Source organism: Neltuma alba, unplaced genomic scaffold (genome assembly GCF_004799145.2).
Source record: "Neltuma alba isolate B1F8T4 unplaced genomic scaffold, ASM479914v2 tig00001793_pilon, whole genome shotgun sequence".
NCBI classification, from domain to species: domain Eukaryota; kingdom Viridiplantae; phylum Streptophyta; class Magnoliopsida; order Fabales; family Fabaceae; genus Neltuma; species Neltuma alba.
The window spans coordinates 272-16,588 of record NW_021632617.1 but is presented as its reverse complement, the minus strand read 5'-3'; the positions used below and the strand labels follow the sequence as shown (position 1 = coordinate 16,588).

Sequence of the window (16,317 nt, the reverse complement as noted above, 5' to 3'; positions counted from 1 at the left end):
GAGGGGAGTCCGGCAACAAGGAGTGAGAGAGCTGGGAAATTAATGGTCCGGAGAATCGGAAGAGTGAGGGATTGAGCGTGCGCGTGAGGTAGCATTTGATAGCATGACACCAAGGAGTAATATGACATGGTACCAAAGAATTCCTCTCCCCGTTACTCATTGATTAAAAGTCTTCTATTTTAGCATAAGTATAAAATTCTGTGTTTAAGAAAACTGTTTAAATTAATTAAAAATAATAAATATGTAGGAAATATAATTTTTTTTTAAGTATATGGGTTGGAAAAAAAAAGATAAAAGAGAATGTATAGGAAAAGATAATGAAAGTGAGTGTACTAGTTAAGAATAAAATAAGTAAAAATGTATTTATTGTTTATATTTACTCAAAATGAATCTTATAAAAAAAATAAATTAATAAAAAATTGAATCTTATAATAAGAAATCAGAAGAGGTTTTTTTTTTAGTATAAGTGAAAATATGAACCAACCTGCCTCTTCATCTTAACAATATGTCAATATTGACATACATCAACTTTTGATTAATGAATGGATAGCTCAAGGTTATACTCATCTTCATATTGGTACTATACGTCTTATTCTTACACTCTATGGGAGAAAAGGTCCTATTATATTATTTTTAAATAAATTAGTAATTACGCTAACATGCCAAAATCTCTTTAGCTCCCACAGGTTTTGATTATCTCCCGAGGTGTGAATAATTAATACTATCTTCAGTCCTAATTATAAGAGTTAATTGACTAATTTAAGGAGATTAGAAAAAAAAGTTAAGTTAGTTATTTGTAATAGATATGTGTTGTTTTTCTTAAAATATTCTTGCTAATCAAGCATATTGACTAAGTTAGAAAGATTACTTTAGAAAAAAATACATAAATATAAAAAATAAAGTGGATTGTGTTTTATATTTAGAACTAAAATAAAAATTAAATAAGATTTTATATTAAAAATCGGATATAATATTTTATATGCAAATGATTCTCTGTTCTTTTCAGAGAGCTCTCATCAAAGTTTCAATATTGTTAAAATAGTTCTTGATAGTTGGTAAGTATTGTTTGTGGCCGGATCAAGAAAATAATAAATCTAAATCTTCTCGCATTTTTAGGCTCAGATCCAGTATTCACCTAAATTTAAGAAAGATCCTCTTTTTCTTCCCACCGGCCAAAGGGGCTTAGCACGTGTCCGGCAAAGCATGGTGAGGACTGCATCGTACGTTGAAGAGATAAAACACATTAAGGCCACATTGAATGTTCGGAACCAGATAAGCTTTCGATGCCTTCACCGCCTGAGAGGTAAAAAATAATGAGAAAAGATAAAAGGCCTGTTTGTTTTTGTTGTTATTTTTTTATTTTCAAAACAATTTTATTATTTTTAAGAACAAGTTTTCGAAACAAAAAACCAAAAAAGATTTGTTTAGAAAATAATTTTTAAAAAATCACATTTGAAAAAAAATAAAAAATTACATTTTAACAAGTGATAGTTATTATCATAGTGATAGAGGAGAAGAGAAAAAAATTTCTCTAATTTTTAAAATAAAAAATAAAAAACACAAAAATAAAAACAAAAAAAAATGTAAAAGTTGTTTTGGTTTTTCAGTTTTTAAAAACATTATTATTTTTTTGTTTTTTGAAACAATCAACTAAAAACAAATTGCCAAACAAGTTTTTGGTTTTTCTGTTTTTAAAAACAAAAAAATTGTTTTCAAAACAAGAAACCAAACAAGTCCTTTCTCCAAAATACCTAATAATTTGATCTTTACAATATCTAAAAGAGAGAAAAATTAAATAATAAATTATAGGAAAAATCATAAAAAGTCTCTTATTAGAAATTTAATTGGTGAAAAAAACTTGATAAACTTTTATATACAGATATATTGGTACTTTGTAAATTTTGTATCCACTTAGTGCTAATGTCCAATACTCTCATTTAAGTCTTTCTTACCAATTAAATTTTTAATGGGGAACTTTTCTCCAATTTTAAATAAAATTTAAATATTTTTAGTAATTGCAAAATTTTCCTTATAATACACTAACTATTTTTCATTTTTATAATTATGATTTTAACATTTCTGTTAGAATTATCACCTCATAAACCTTATTTAATGAAGTTCATGTCATTTTCAGTGTTAAACTTGATTTTTGTTAATTATTCAAATATGTTTCAATTTGGCAAACTAAATCTAAATATAAATCATATTATACAAACTCTCTTTTATCTTAAATTAAGTTTGTAAAAGCCAAATAAAATAAAAGTCACTTTTACTACTGCTAATGCAAATATACCCTTAGGCGTTCATCTAACTCAATGTATCAACTAAGTTCTTTTAGTCAAATGGTTATTGAGAATCCTTACAATTACTTCTCCATTTATTTTAGCATCAACCTTAAATATATGAGTAAAGGTGTATCTACCATCCTATACTTATTTTCTAAGTGAACCCAACACCCCTAATTTTATTGCTAGTTGCACTATAAGTAATATTAATGTGTTAGATACACGAAAAAAATAAGATTAAAAGTGCCGAATGCATCATAAAAATTAGGATACTAAATAATACACCTAAAAAGATAAAATTATAATGCTAGATCCATGTTTACCCTCAATATATTTGCTGCATGCCTTGGGTGTCCAAAAAGCCTTAAAACTCCTCATGAATATAATATGGAAATGGGTAGTAGAAAATGCTCATATTTACATTTTTTGGCATACAATTTATTTATAAATAAAAAAAATCTAATTTCTCTATGAGACCTTCATCGTTTAATTATTATTACTTTATTTTGCTTCAAGTTAAGTATGTCTTTTTAATTATTATGTTGATACTTGGCCCGAAAAAATTATTATGTTGACCCATTTTCCTCTAACATTACATTATTACATTAACTTATATTAGGGGAAATCCTATTCTATTTAAATCCATTTGAAATACTAAAATTTCAATTTGAACATATACTTTTAACAAATCTCTAATCAGGTTATGAGGCCTAATTAAAAATTTATAAATGTTGTTAAATAACCACATTTTCCCTCAAAATCACCTCTCTCTGTTTTTTAAACCCTCCATTCTTTTTCCCCAAAGCCACTCTGTTGGCTGACTCTCTTCTCTCTCGTTCTCAGCGTCGTCATTTCTTCTTCTTTATTCGTACTCGTTTTTCATCATTCTACCAGCAAGAGATATAGTTCTCATGTCCTTCCATGTGCCTAGCTTAGTTGATTTCACTTTTTCAATTTTCTTGTGGGTTAGAAAAGAAATTATAAAAGCTGCTGGGTCGTAAAAATAAAACAAAATTATGTCACTGGAATTAAAACTCAAGAATTGGATTGATTTATAATTAATGAACAAAACATTGAACTGGACACTAAACTGGGGTGAGATAGTACTTCAAGAGTTCTTGGTCAGACTATGGTCAATTTGGGATCAAACCGGTTATATTAAAGTAACATACTTTAATTGAAAATAATAAAAGATAACAACATTAATAATCACCAATAACAAAATATAAGAAATATAACAATAGTTTGATTATAACAATAACAAAGTACAACAATATTGAGAATTTTGATCTCTATGATTAATCAATAATTAAAATTACTAATCATTAATACCAAAATCATTATTAAAATTCATTCAAGTCTACAATGACTGAAATATTAGGAGTTGAATGAAAAAGAAGATTAACAGCAACATAATTATTTAAACTAATTTATCACTGGTTTACACCAGGCTTTTATCAGTTTGATACCTGTTCAACTTTTGACTAGTTTAATGCCCAAATCAAATTGTACTGGTGAACCGGCTGGTTCAGTGCCTTATTTTATTTTATTTTTTTATTTGGGTTCCTTGTTTATAATCAACCAGAATGCTTAAATTAATTAGAAACGTTTTGATATGGATTTTTATTGCGCAAAAGTGCAAAACGAGATAACCACTGTAATTACATGGTGTTTGGTTGTTCATGATGCATTGTGGTTCGAATTATCCGTGTTTTCAAAAAATGATTTACTTGTAAGGAGCCGCTCCTCAATATAAGAATTATTTTGATATTTAATTTAGTCTTAAATATAATATTTCAGTCCATTCTTTTTTATATTTATCAATTTTTTTAAAAGTAGTCCTTATAGTAGTTACACATATTAAAGATTCCATCAAATATTAGTTTTAAACAATATATATAATTAGTAAATGTATTATAAGAAAGACAATACTTATTTATTATAAATAACTAATTTACTGAAGGTATTATATTAATATTTATGGCTATGTGGATATAAGGAACTTGATGTAAGCATTGAGTTGATTTTGATGCTAAATATAAGACTAATTTCTCATATTTTTTCATTTTTTTAAATTATCCTTATTGATACTCCTTCAACTATAATCAAGTAGGAGAAGAAAGGAAGATGTTAAGAAAGATGATTTTGATGTTTTAGAAAAACTATTTTATATTTCTTATAATTAACTAACTTATCTAATTTTTTTTAGCATAATCAAATTAGTTAAGTAAGAATTATGATAAGCATATTTGTGTGAGGTGTGCTATGTCGTTTCTGGTGACTGTCGGTAAGCAATGTAACTTCCACAATTTTTATAAATATGGTAATTTTTGTAAATGTAGTGACGATTGATTTTCCAAAATCTGAATGATTTGCCTTAGGCGGATGGCCGGTGTAGTTTCATCAAATTGCTCACCTGCGATTCCGAAAAAGAACTAAAAGTTCTTGAATAAAAATTAAACTATAATTTTAAAAATATTTCTACAGTATATAAAATAAATATGTAAAAAAATTTGTTTCATTTTAATAAAAAAATTTTTTAAAAATATTTTTAGATGTTTCTAAACACTTTCAAATCAGTTTCAGAAAAAATAAAAAAAGTGCACCCAAAAGAGGATGAGCTGTAAGAAAACTTGGGCGAGCGCAGAATTTTTCTCTACTCTCGCGGCTTCGATGATCGTAACAAAAATCGACGTGAAATGATGAAATCAATCTCCTCGCATAGTCACACTCGGCGCAGGGGTCCCAAGCAAAAATATTGCTTCCACGACGTCCTTATCTCGCACTTTGCTCTCCCACGAAGAAAATTCGATCCTGTCTCTTTCTGTCTTCACGTTTCTCCCTCTTCTGCCTCTTCATCTTCCTACATTCAATGTGCTACTATTGAATTAATGGTGCGTAGTCGAACAGATAGCTTGCATCTTGGATTTTTATGGGTAGATGTTCTTGTTATTGGTTTGACAGATTCGTTGTGAACGTCCTTCATTGGGAAAAAATATTTGTACAGTGTTGAGTTTTGCTTCGTTGTTAATCAATTTGTTCAGGTTTCATTGGGTTCTTCGCAGCATTGTTAAGAATCTTAGTTGGAAGATAGTTATCGGATACCGAGCATTTGTTTCCTATTTTTGATGGGAATGTTTTGCGGGTCTTTTGTTTTCCTGTACATTAAGTCTGGCCTTTCAATAATTAATCTAACTAACGAACTCTCACCACTGTCCCCCCCTCCTTGTGCATCAGTTATCGTTGTTCTTTTCTTTTTCCTTAAATTAGCTTTTCTTTTGTTTGTGCTCTGTGTTAGGTTGCGTTGGATAGGCTGGTGACTTGCAGGAGGAAAACTACTTCATGCTTGGCAAGGGATCCTACATTGTTATTATATCTTTCTTTACACGAGTATTTGCACCTGAACGTGTATGACTGGATCTGGAGTCAGGTCTTTGGATAGTACAAACTCTTCATTTCCCGAATATATATATTTTTATCTTCTCTGGAAGTTTTCTTTTTCGGGGTACAATTTGTATCCTTCATTGGCCCATATTCCTCGTTGGTAATACACGGAGATGTCAAATTTTGTGGGCGTTATTGTCTCCGATCAATGGCTTCAAAGTCAGTTTACGCAGGTTGAACTTCGCAGCCTGAAATCAAAAGTAAGTTCATCTCTTTGCTTTCGTGTAATACGGTCATTTGGATCTTCTTTTAAATTTCATTTTTAAATATGATATGATGCATTAAGCGGTTCTGTTTTTGATTTCTTTCTTGTGTCCCGCAGTTTATGGCATTAAAAAATAAGAATGGCAAAGTTACAAATGCAGACTTGCCGCCTCTAATGGCCAATTTAAAAGCATTTAAAGAAATGTACACTGAGGGGGAGATTGAGGGGGTCTTGGGTGAAAAAAGCCCTGACTTGAGCGATGAGATTGATTTTGAATCTTTCTTAAGGGTAAGTCAGTGGTATGTTACACTTGAGCTGTTTTATTAATCAACACAGGAGTTTCCGTTCTATAACGTTAATTACAATTCATTGCATTTGTTATGCAGGTATACTTGAATTTGCAAAGCCTAGCTACATCAAAACAAGGTGTTACTAAGAACTCTTCGTCATTCCTCAAGGCAACCACAACCACCCTTCTCCACACCATCAGTGAATCAGAAAAGGCATCTTATGTTGCTCATATAAACAGCTACCTTGGTGATGACCCGTTTCTGAGTCAATATCTTCCTTTAGACCCAGCTACCAGTGATTTAATTGATCTTGCAAAAGATGGAGTTCTTCTTTGGTATATAAGCAGGGTCTGCTGGATTATGCATTGTTTGCTTTTGTCATAAAGCTTTTAGTAGGTACTCACTTTGACATGCCATGCGTGATGCAGTAAACTTATCAATGTTGCTGTGCCTGGGACTATAGATGAGCGAGCCATCAATGCCAAAAAAGTTCTTAATCTTTGGGAGAGGAATGAAAACCATACTCTCTGCCTCAATTCTGCCAAGGCTATAGGCTGCACTGTAGTTAACATTGGTACACAGGACCTTGTTGAAGGAAGAGTGAGTCTTATCCAGCTTGGCTCTCAATTATGATTATGATTGACTTTTTCTGGTGCTTAGGTTATTTATTTATTTATTTATTTTTTTAGTGCAGAAGCCTTTTAACTTTTGATTTCAAGTATTGGTAACATTATTCTTTGTTGTTTTGCATTGCAGCCTCATCTTGTTTTAGGGCTGATTTCCCAGATCATAAAGGTATTTACGCTTGAGTTTCATATAGTATTCACTGCTTCAAGATTACTTATCTAACTTTTCCATAAGCTGAGAATGAGTTAATTTTATAGGGCCTGATATTCTATAGGCTTTAGAAAATGATTACTTGATCATTTTCCTCTGATTCTCTCTCTCTCTCTCACTCTTCTGGAAATTTCAGATCCAATTATTGGCAGATCTAAACCTTAAGAAGACACCTCAGCTTGTTGAATTGGTAGAGGATAGCCAGGTGAAGATATAAACACTGCTTTTTTAGCTGAAGGTTTTATTGGCATTTTGATTCAATAGAAACTTCTAATATTTAACTATGATGTTTTCTGTTTCTTCTAACTGATTTATATGCTTTGCCTTTTGCCTCAGGAGGTTGAAGAGCTTCTTAGTTTGCCTCCTGAAAAGGTTCTACTAAAATGGATGAATTTTCATCTCCAGAGAGGAGGGTACGATAAATACGTTAAAAATTTTTCTTCTGATGTGAAGGTATACGACTACTTCTCTGTTAATTAACCTTGCCAGTGAAGGTGATATTTTTATTGAATGGTGAAACGTGAAACGTTTATCTGCACGTACGTATGTGTATATGGTATGTATAAGAGATTATTTATTAAACAAAATTTCTTATGCTTATTCTTTCAGAAATTCATCATCATTCCTACATGTCCATCCCTCCTATTTTCTTTTCCATTCTTTCTTACTCCCTCCGTTCCTTATTATAAGAGACATTTGATGCTTATAACATGTTCCCATATATAAGAGACACTTAAAAGTTGTCTCTATTTTTTTGTATTGATTTCCTATTTTACCCCTATTTATTTTGACTCCAACTCATACTCTCTCTCCCTTCCACTTCTCTTTCTTTTAATAATTTAATTGTTCTCTCTCATACTCTCTCTCCTTATTAATGAGGGCATTGTTGGAAAAAACATTATACTTTTTACATATTAATTGTCCTCAACTAATTTTAACTGTTTTTTTGATCGATGTACTTTGGTTATTTGTCTCTTACAATAAGGAACGGAGGGAGTATTATTTATAGGCTTAAAATCCAATAATGTCATGGGGGTTTTAACCTTAGTAATTTGAAATTGAATGAAGGCTTTAGAAACTGAGTTTCCTTTTATTTCCGGCCTTATATTTACAGGATGGAAGAGCTTATGCTTATCTGCTTAATGTCCTCGCTCCGGAACATTGCAATCCATCAACCTTGGATACTAAGGATCCCATTCAAAGGGCAGAACTTGTGCTTGATCATGCAGAAAGAATGGGCTGCAGGAGATACTTGACACCCAAGGACATCGTGGATGGTTCCTCAAATCTGAATCTTGCATTTGTGGCCCAAATATTTCATCAGAGGTTTGAGATATACTGCATAATTCTCTTTTTTTTTTAAATGTTCAGTTAGGGTAAGCTGCAGGCATGTTCTGCCATACACATGGAGTAATCCATCTAGAAGCACATGCTGTTTTTGCCTGCAAGCATGGAGAAACAAAAACATAGAAGCATATGATAGGACTTCCTTACAGTCCACACACAGAGAGATCATCCAAGCAGCCAGAGCATAAATAAGATGATTAAAAGTTCACGTTTTATAATGCTCAAAAAATTTCCAGAACTGATACAAATCAAAACCCAGCTCCTAAAACGTCCTTAACCGATAAGAAACAAGAAAGATGAAGAAAAATATTCTGGCTTTCAAGAGGCCATAGCACTCCCCAGAGACGACTCCAAAATGGTCCTCCCTGCATTGGCCAGCCTTCTCTTACTGTCCCAACCCCCCATTGATAGGATTTCAAGTGAGGTTAAGAACACACTCTCAAAAGCTAGATATCCAAGTGAGAGCATCAACCCTCGTATATATCCCGGACTATATCAATTTGGGTCTAAGCATTTTATACTAACATAGTCTCTATCAATGACCTAAAGAACCCCATATAATTGGAGTTTGGTCTAGCAGTGTGAGATTTAATTATTTCCCTTTATTTTATCACCAATGTTATGATTAATTAGGGGCATACGCAATTGCAGGAGTGGCTTATCTACGGACAATAAAAAGATATCTTATGCTGAGATGATGACAGATGATGTGCAAACGTCTAGAGAAGAGAGATGCTTCAGGCTGTGGATCAATAGTCTTGGAATTGGGACTTACGTAAATAATGTATTTGAGGATGTCAGAAATGGGTATCCATTCCTTCTAAACTATATCTAGTCAAAATTAAATCATTTTATTTTGAGGATATCAGTGAATCGAATGGAAATCAGCCAGCTGGCAGATATTTATTTTGTCATCTTATTCCATGGAGGCCTTCAATTGCTATCGCTTTACAGAAGATTAACTTCTTTTTTGGCAGCCAGGAGATTCATAGAAATTAGGATATCCAAATTAAGTATATAATATCACTAAATTCTTAAGTGCCCTTTTATCAATTTATTTATTTATTTATTTTCTTTCACAAACAGATGGATGCTTCTGGAGGTGTTAGACAAGATTTCTCTAGGATCGGTTGACTGGAAACATGCAACAAGACCTCCAATTAAGATGCCATTTAGAAAAGTAGAGAACTGCAATCAGGTCATAAAAATTGGGAAACAACTGAGGTTTTCACTAGTAAATATAGCTGGCAATGACATTGTGCAAGGAAATAAGAAGCTAATTCTTGGTAATCCTTTATTCTCAAACTTAAATTTATGGAATCATGGACAGTATTTGCCTTAATGTAATTTATATCTTTTTTGGCATCTCATTCTTTTTCATGTCTCTAGTTTTGAGCCCATTGGTTTGACTGAGTCCTTCCAACAGATTTGAAGGAGGGAAAAGGAAATGAAGATAGGGAGAGGAGCCTAGTGTGGTTTTTAGATGGACACCGAGTGAGATAGAACTCCTCTGTTTCTTCTTGACAGATCAAATGTTCTGTTTATTTGCTGGCATGCTAAGTTGATATTTTAGTACAACAGCGTTTTCATGGGCTGTTGAAAACTTTTGTGAACTTATTCAATTCATTGAACAGCCATATTCTCCTTACCTTTTGAGTGCTGTTGCATAAATTTTTCCCGAGTCAGACTGTATACAACTTATATTAATTTACCTTCATTTATTATTAATATCTATCTTATATTTACCTTTCATATGGATATAGACTGTTTATCAAAGTTTTGAGGTGAAAGAAAAAAACATTGGTAGCCTTTGCAGTTTTGTCTTCCTTGGAATGAGCCTTCAACTCCAACCCTCACTTCATAGTGTCAAAAGCGGGAATTCATGTTCCTGTGACAAAACATAATTACCTCCATCATCTGCTTTGTTTGTGGGATTTCAGTATAAAGGTCTTTGGTTGACTTCACATTCAACTGTCTGAAAGTTTAACGGTGCACAGTAATAAGCAAAATGATTAAAAAAAAAAAAATTCTAATTTCAGCGTATGATGAGGAATTAAGTCCTATTGCTTTACGGTTGAATTTCAAGTCCTCATGGATACAGTTATTTTCATATTTTGCTAAAATCAATGCATTATATATATATTTTTTTTCAGCCTTCTTGTGGCAATTGATGAGATTCACTATGCTTCAACTACTGAAAAATTTGAGATCTCATTCCCAAGGAAGGGAGATCACTGATGCTGATATCCTGAAATGGGCGAACAGAAAAGTGAAGAGCACTGGGAGAACTTCCCACATAGAAAGTTTTAAGGTTTTTAGGATTTCCTTTTCTAAGTTTCAGCAATTATGTCCGTCAACTCTGATATATGCTTATTTATTTGTGACCTTTCTGGGATGCTGTTGGTCACAGGATAAGAGCTTGTCAAGTGGAATCTTTTTTCTTGAGCTTCTCAGTGCTGTAGAGCCTAGGGTGGTCAATTGGAATCTTGTTGCTAAGGGTGCAAGTGGTATAGTTTCTCCCAAAGCTGGTCATTTTTCATTTAATGTGTGCATTATATGATAATGTTTATTTCTATAATAGCATCCTCAAATCTTGGTTGCGGTCTTACGCTTTTATTGTTGGAAATTTAGATGATGAGAAGAAGTTGAATGCTACCTACATAATCAGTGTTGCTCGAAAGCTAGGTTGTTCCATCTTTTTGTTACCTGAGGATATTATGGAGGTACGTTTGCTGCCAGATTTGTTCTTCTATCGACATCTTCCAAATATTAGGAAGTGTTTGCAGAGAAATTCTTAGGTCATTCCTTGCATATCACTAGGTGCACGAAACCAAAAGAAATTCTTAAAAGTCAAAGTATCAGTGAATCTCATCATGACCACGCGCAAATCCTATTTAACGAGTTTTAATTGACTCATTGCATAGTCGGTTGGCACTTCATATTTTGCCTTACTTTTTCTCTTGCGTGATCAAGTAGAATGTGCAGTTTCTTTAATTTGATAAGCATCATATCCATTTTTCTGTTAGAGATAATTTGGGTTCTATACAAACTCAGCTCACCGTTGTAAAGGGGGAATGGTTTTTCGGGGTCTGAGTCGTGAATGGTTATGGCCAGATCTTTGTCTTGTCTTCATTTTTGGGGGTGGTGTCACCTTCCTTTTCTATAAAGGATCGAATTTATCAGCTGTAATTCCCTAAATTACTAGTGTTTCTCGAAGTTTCTAGTGCTGCTTCTTAAAATTACAAGTTCAAATTGTAGCAACTTTGGAAAACTTTTTGAGTGATTTACTTTGTCTTCCACTAGAAGTTTGATTTTTAAAATCTTTAAATGTTAACTTTCCTAATATCTTCCTGTGACCTTGATTCTTTGGCAAAAGTTTTTAACTTTGTTCTTGATCTTATTGCAGGTTAATCAGAAGATGATCCTGACTCTTGCAGCCAGTATAATGTACTGGAGTCTGCAACAATCAGGCGAAGATGCGGACTCATTCCCTTCACCAGCTACCACCATCACCAATACTCCTGATGCATCACCCGCCCCATCAGTCAGCGGAGAAGATGAAATCTCCTCCCTCGGTGGTGAATTCTCCACCTTAAGCATCGATGATGCCACCTCTGACACAACAGTCTCCTCACAACTTGAATATGAAGGCGCTGAAGAGGATCATCCAAAGTGACTTCTGTTGAAATGAAGATAAAGAAAGAAATACTGGCTATCTCTATAGAATCCTCACCTTATTGTCCAAGGTGGGTTTCACCTCTCTTCTCTTTTCTCTTTTTCACTCTTTCCTTCAGATGAACATTGGTTCAGACTTCAGAGGATATAGGATTGATCATACGTGGGAGATGAGCCCAATTTGCTAGGCTTTCACCTGGCAAGAGATCATACAAAGTGAGATCTTTTTGGTAGAGAGGGGGAGGGGGGGGGGGGGGGAAAAAAAAAGCAAAGCACAAGGCATATTTCATGGTCTTAAGTTATGTAAAGGAACACAGAGAATGTGAATAATCTGTACAAAACTAACTCGTTCTTGAGATGAAAGGTGCTTATAGGGTAAAGGAATGATCCAAAAGGTGGGGTTTTTTACAAGAAGATTTTCTTCAGTTATTGCTCAGTGCTGTAATTGGATGCACTTGATGATTCATTTTGGCGGCAATAACAGCTTTCTACCCTGCGATGCCACACAATAACTCATGAACATGTTTTGTTTCTGGCAATTATTTTCCTTATTGTCAAGTCGCATGTCCCAAGTATGTCTCTTGTTGAGATACAACTACGATCAAACCATTTTTAAGAGTAATATTAATTGAGTAATCAATTATTGTTTTTCAAATTTTGAAGTCAAATTTCTTTTACGTTAGAAGAGTCGCAAACCTCGTTTCCTTACATTTTATTAATTTATATTCATTCGTACTTATGTTTAATATGCATGGGAAAAGTTATTTTATTTTTCACCGAGGCATCAAGTTGCATGCATTTTTTGCTAATTGAAAATATACACTTTTTAAATTTAATTAATATATCACATTGATCTTTCTACAAATAAAACATAGGATGTAACTCTATTTTTAGAAAAATTCTGCGAGAATACCTTTTTTTTTTTTTTTTTTTTAACGAAAGGCAAAATGATATATTGAAATTAACATAGTTTACAGGATGCTAAAGCACGTAGCAAAAAGACTATTTCTTAGAAAATTAGAAAGTGCATTAGAAGAAATTAATTTGAAAGGAAGAATGTTAAAATCACGAAGAACAGCTAGAATCTTCCACCAAGTGATTGTTGAAAATTGTCGATGATAAGTTGCCTTCATGGTGAAAGAAACTTTATCAACCCAGATGATATTTAAATCATGATGCTCTTCCAGCTTGCTTATATCAGAATTATGAATCCAAAGCACAGAAACTCTAAGGTAACTAGATAGGAATGGTAAACCAGGCTTAGTAGTATTCTTCCATGAAAGTTTTGTTAAAGTAGATGCTCGCCAACTAACAACACATCGCCAACAAATAACTCTCCGTGGATTGTCATCAACTCTTTATAGAACTTATCACCATCCTTCATTCTTTGAAGCAGACCGTTCTCATCATAAAGCTTATCTATGTCATCAAGAAGCTCCTTTATCATAAATTTGCCCTTTCACCAAAGTCATCATCATGCGAAGCAAAGTATCCACAGCCCCATCCTATCAATAATCATCTCTAATGTCACAACTCGACAACGACAACACACTAATAACGATCGAGAAAATGCGCAGAAAATTACCTGGCAGTAGTTTCAACATTTGTAAAACCTCCGGCCTAGCTTCCCCTTTAGTCCATGCCGATCTCTTAGGTCCTTTGTAATCTAACTCTTGACTCAGATGCCTTAACAACGCCACCTGTCTTTCGCTTCTTGCTGTGTTGAGGTTGAAGAAGATGTCATCTTCTTTTCTCTCCCCACCTACTCTTATCGCTACTCCTTCACTTGAGTCTTCTTTGCAAGCTTTGAGCGTGAAGGTATAAACTTTGTTTAAAATTGCAAGGCCATATTTACTCTAAAAAAATTGGAAAAAAAAAACCTTATCACACCATCTAGAATAATTTATATACCTTTATGCAATGAACAGAAATTAACAAGTATAAGCAAGACGTCATGAACTCATTCGATAGAATCTCATGCTACTAATTTGTTATGAAAGTAAGAAAAGTATAGTAGAGATTTGGAATGAGAGAGATAAGCAACACGAGAGAATTGTAGAGAAAGATGCATGGAGTATATTCTTAGTGATAAGACCTCCAAAAAGTATATTGCATAGCCTTCTATTTATAGGCCTCCAAAATCAATCGATAGTTAGATAAAATAAATAACAATCTTAATTCACATAAGTGCATCATATCTAACTTCTAAGTTATGGAAAAAAAAAGCTTCTAAATACAATCCATTGGAGAGGTTATGGAGTGTGGGATATGAAAGGCCAAGAGTTGGAGAATTCATGGATATCCATACAATTTAATATTTACGACACTTGACTTGGGTGTCCATAAGCAAATACTCATCTAGTCCTTAATGTAAGACTTAATTGAGGAGTTGATGTTGATATTATATGCAAGACTATTGTTAATATTTGAGTTTTGATAATGACAAAAAGTTCAAAGTTGAAAACTCTTTCTTCATTAAAGTTGAATTAATGTATTATCGATAATATTATAGATAAGTTCATTTGTCGATGAGTTGTTCGATAATTTGCTGAGCATTTTTAGATCTCTTAAGCTTTTCGATAATTCTATTTATCAATAAAATGTCCAATAAGATTTTATCTGAAATATTGCTAAGTTTGTATCATTGCAAACATCTTATCGATAAGGTCTTAGATAAAGTTGTTTATTTTCCTAGTATAAATAATCAATAACATTATTGATAAATGCAGATATCTTGCATTCTTCTTGTCTTTAGCCTTTTGATAAAGTTAACAATAATCCCCTTTTATGATAAAAGGGGTGTTTGGATGAAAGCCAAACCATGGTTTTAAAAGTACTTTTACGATATACAAAATAAATATGTGGAGAAGTGTGTCTCGTTTTAATAAGCACTTTCCATCTTGTAAAACACCCCTAGAGACTTCAATAAGGAGGTTTTGAAATTTTTTTAAGTCTTGCTTTTATCGAATCCATTATCAATAATATATTCCAAGACTAGTTTTTATAATTTCAAAAAAAGATTTTCAATAATGATTATCAGTAAGTTTATTGATAATCTTGTTTATCGATAAACTTATTGACAACTTGTTTGGTTTAACTTTGAAATGGATTTCTTGAAGTTTTTCTCTTTGATATTTATCAATAAATGCTTTTATTGATAAATGCAAGAACTTTGCGCGTTTTTAGTCTTCAATTTATCAATAAGTTTGGCAATAGTCCTCTTAATTTCTTTAAGTCTTTAGAGCTTATAGATAACCTCTTTGTTAAAAGCTCTTGAGTACTAAATGCTTGATCTTTTAACTATCTGAAGATTACTAGTTGGAAACTTAATTAAACTTTATCATTTGCTTTATTTTACTACGATGATTGACTAATGACATACTTGGGCAAGATTAATGTAGGATCAATGACATTACTTAAGACATTGTTGTTAGAAGCATTAAAGCACTTCAACCGTTACAAGATCCCAATGTCTTCAACTACCTTCACAGCGGTAACATTGCTTCAAGTCTAATGAATAGTTAATGAGGATTAACTACAAATAAATGAAGTATTCAATGGAGTAACAAGACAAGAGAACAAACAATCATGTTATCGAATTTATTGCCCTTAGTGCTATGTTTTTATTAAAGTTTACATACCAAGCTTTAGTGTTTATTTATTACTTTGTGATATAGACATATTTAACATTTATTACACTTTTGAGAAGTACTCAAGATTGTGAAAATCTTGAGTGGATTGTAACCTTATAGGAAGGAAGGGGGGAATGATTGAGAGTATTCAATTGCTGTATTGAGATGCCAAGAACCCATTGCAAATGTTGGAATATAGTGAAATTCTCAGAAGCCTTCTAAAGAATGGACGTAGGTCAAGTGGTTAAGCCGAATTAGTATAAATTACTATGCACCTATTTTTTTTAATTTTGTCCTCCTTCCATGATATTTCTCCAACTCAGTCTCCTTTTATTATTATTATTGTTTTTCAAAGTTAACATTTTCATTTACACCCAATTCACCCTTTCTTATACGTACTGCTATTCTAACATCCAGTATCAGAGTAGGTCTCTCGAAGAAGACTTAACTATTTCAAGAGCAAAGATCTAATGACAGGATTTGGTGATTCAATTTTACTTGATAGGAGTTTAACAACAAAGCCACTAGGCTTTAATGGTAAAAACTTTACCTTTTGGTAGATGAGGATGAACATATTCATAAAAGCATCACAGTAGTATAAA

The 16,317-nt window shown here is 32.6% G+C and overlaps 1 protein-coding gene across 1 annotated transcript; it reads left to right on the top strand.

Moving 5' to 3' along the window:
* The first annotated feature begins 4,943 nt into the window (after positions 1–4,943).
* LOC114711672 (fimbrin-1-like) lies at positions 4,944–12,463 on the top strand. The gene is made up of 15 exons (XM_028896093.1): positions 4,944–5,179; positions 5,584–5,929; positions 6,052–6,222; positions 6,321–6,559; positions 6,653–6,824; positions 6,981–7,019; positions 7,198–7,266; positions 7,398–7,514; positions 8,176–8,387; positions 9,060–9,215; positions 9,495–9,694; positions 10,562–10,719; positions 10,819–10,915; positions 11,040–11,131; positions 11,815–12,463. The coding sequence occupies exons 2-15, from the start codon at positions 5,843–5,845 to the stop codon at positions 12,082–12,084; spliced, it is 2,079 nt and encodes a 692-aa protein (XP_028751926.1). The 5' UTR covers positions 4,944–5,179; positions 5,584–5,842; the 3' UTR covers positions 12,085–12,463.
* Positions 12,464–16,317: the final 3,854 nt, after the last annotated feature.

Excerpts from the sequence above, each read along its gene's own strand:
- LOC114711672 (XM_028896093.1), top strand. The coding sequence starts at position 5,843 with ATGTCAAATTTTGTGGGCGTTATTGTCTCCGATCAATGGCTTCAAAGT. Across the intron at positions 5,930-6,051 it reads TTCGCAGCCTGAAATCAAAA|TTTATGGCATTAAAAAATAA; the intron begins GTAAGTTCATCT and ends TGTGTCCCGCAG. Across the intron at positions 7,267-7,397 it reads AATTGGTAGAGGATAGCCAG|GAGGTTGAAGAGCTTCTTAG; the intron begins GTGAAGATATAA and ends CTTTTGCCTCAG.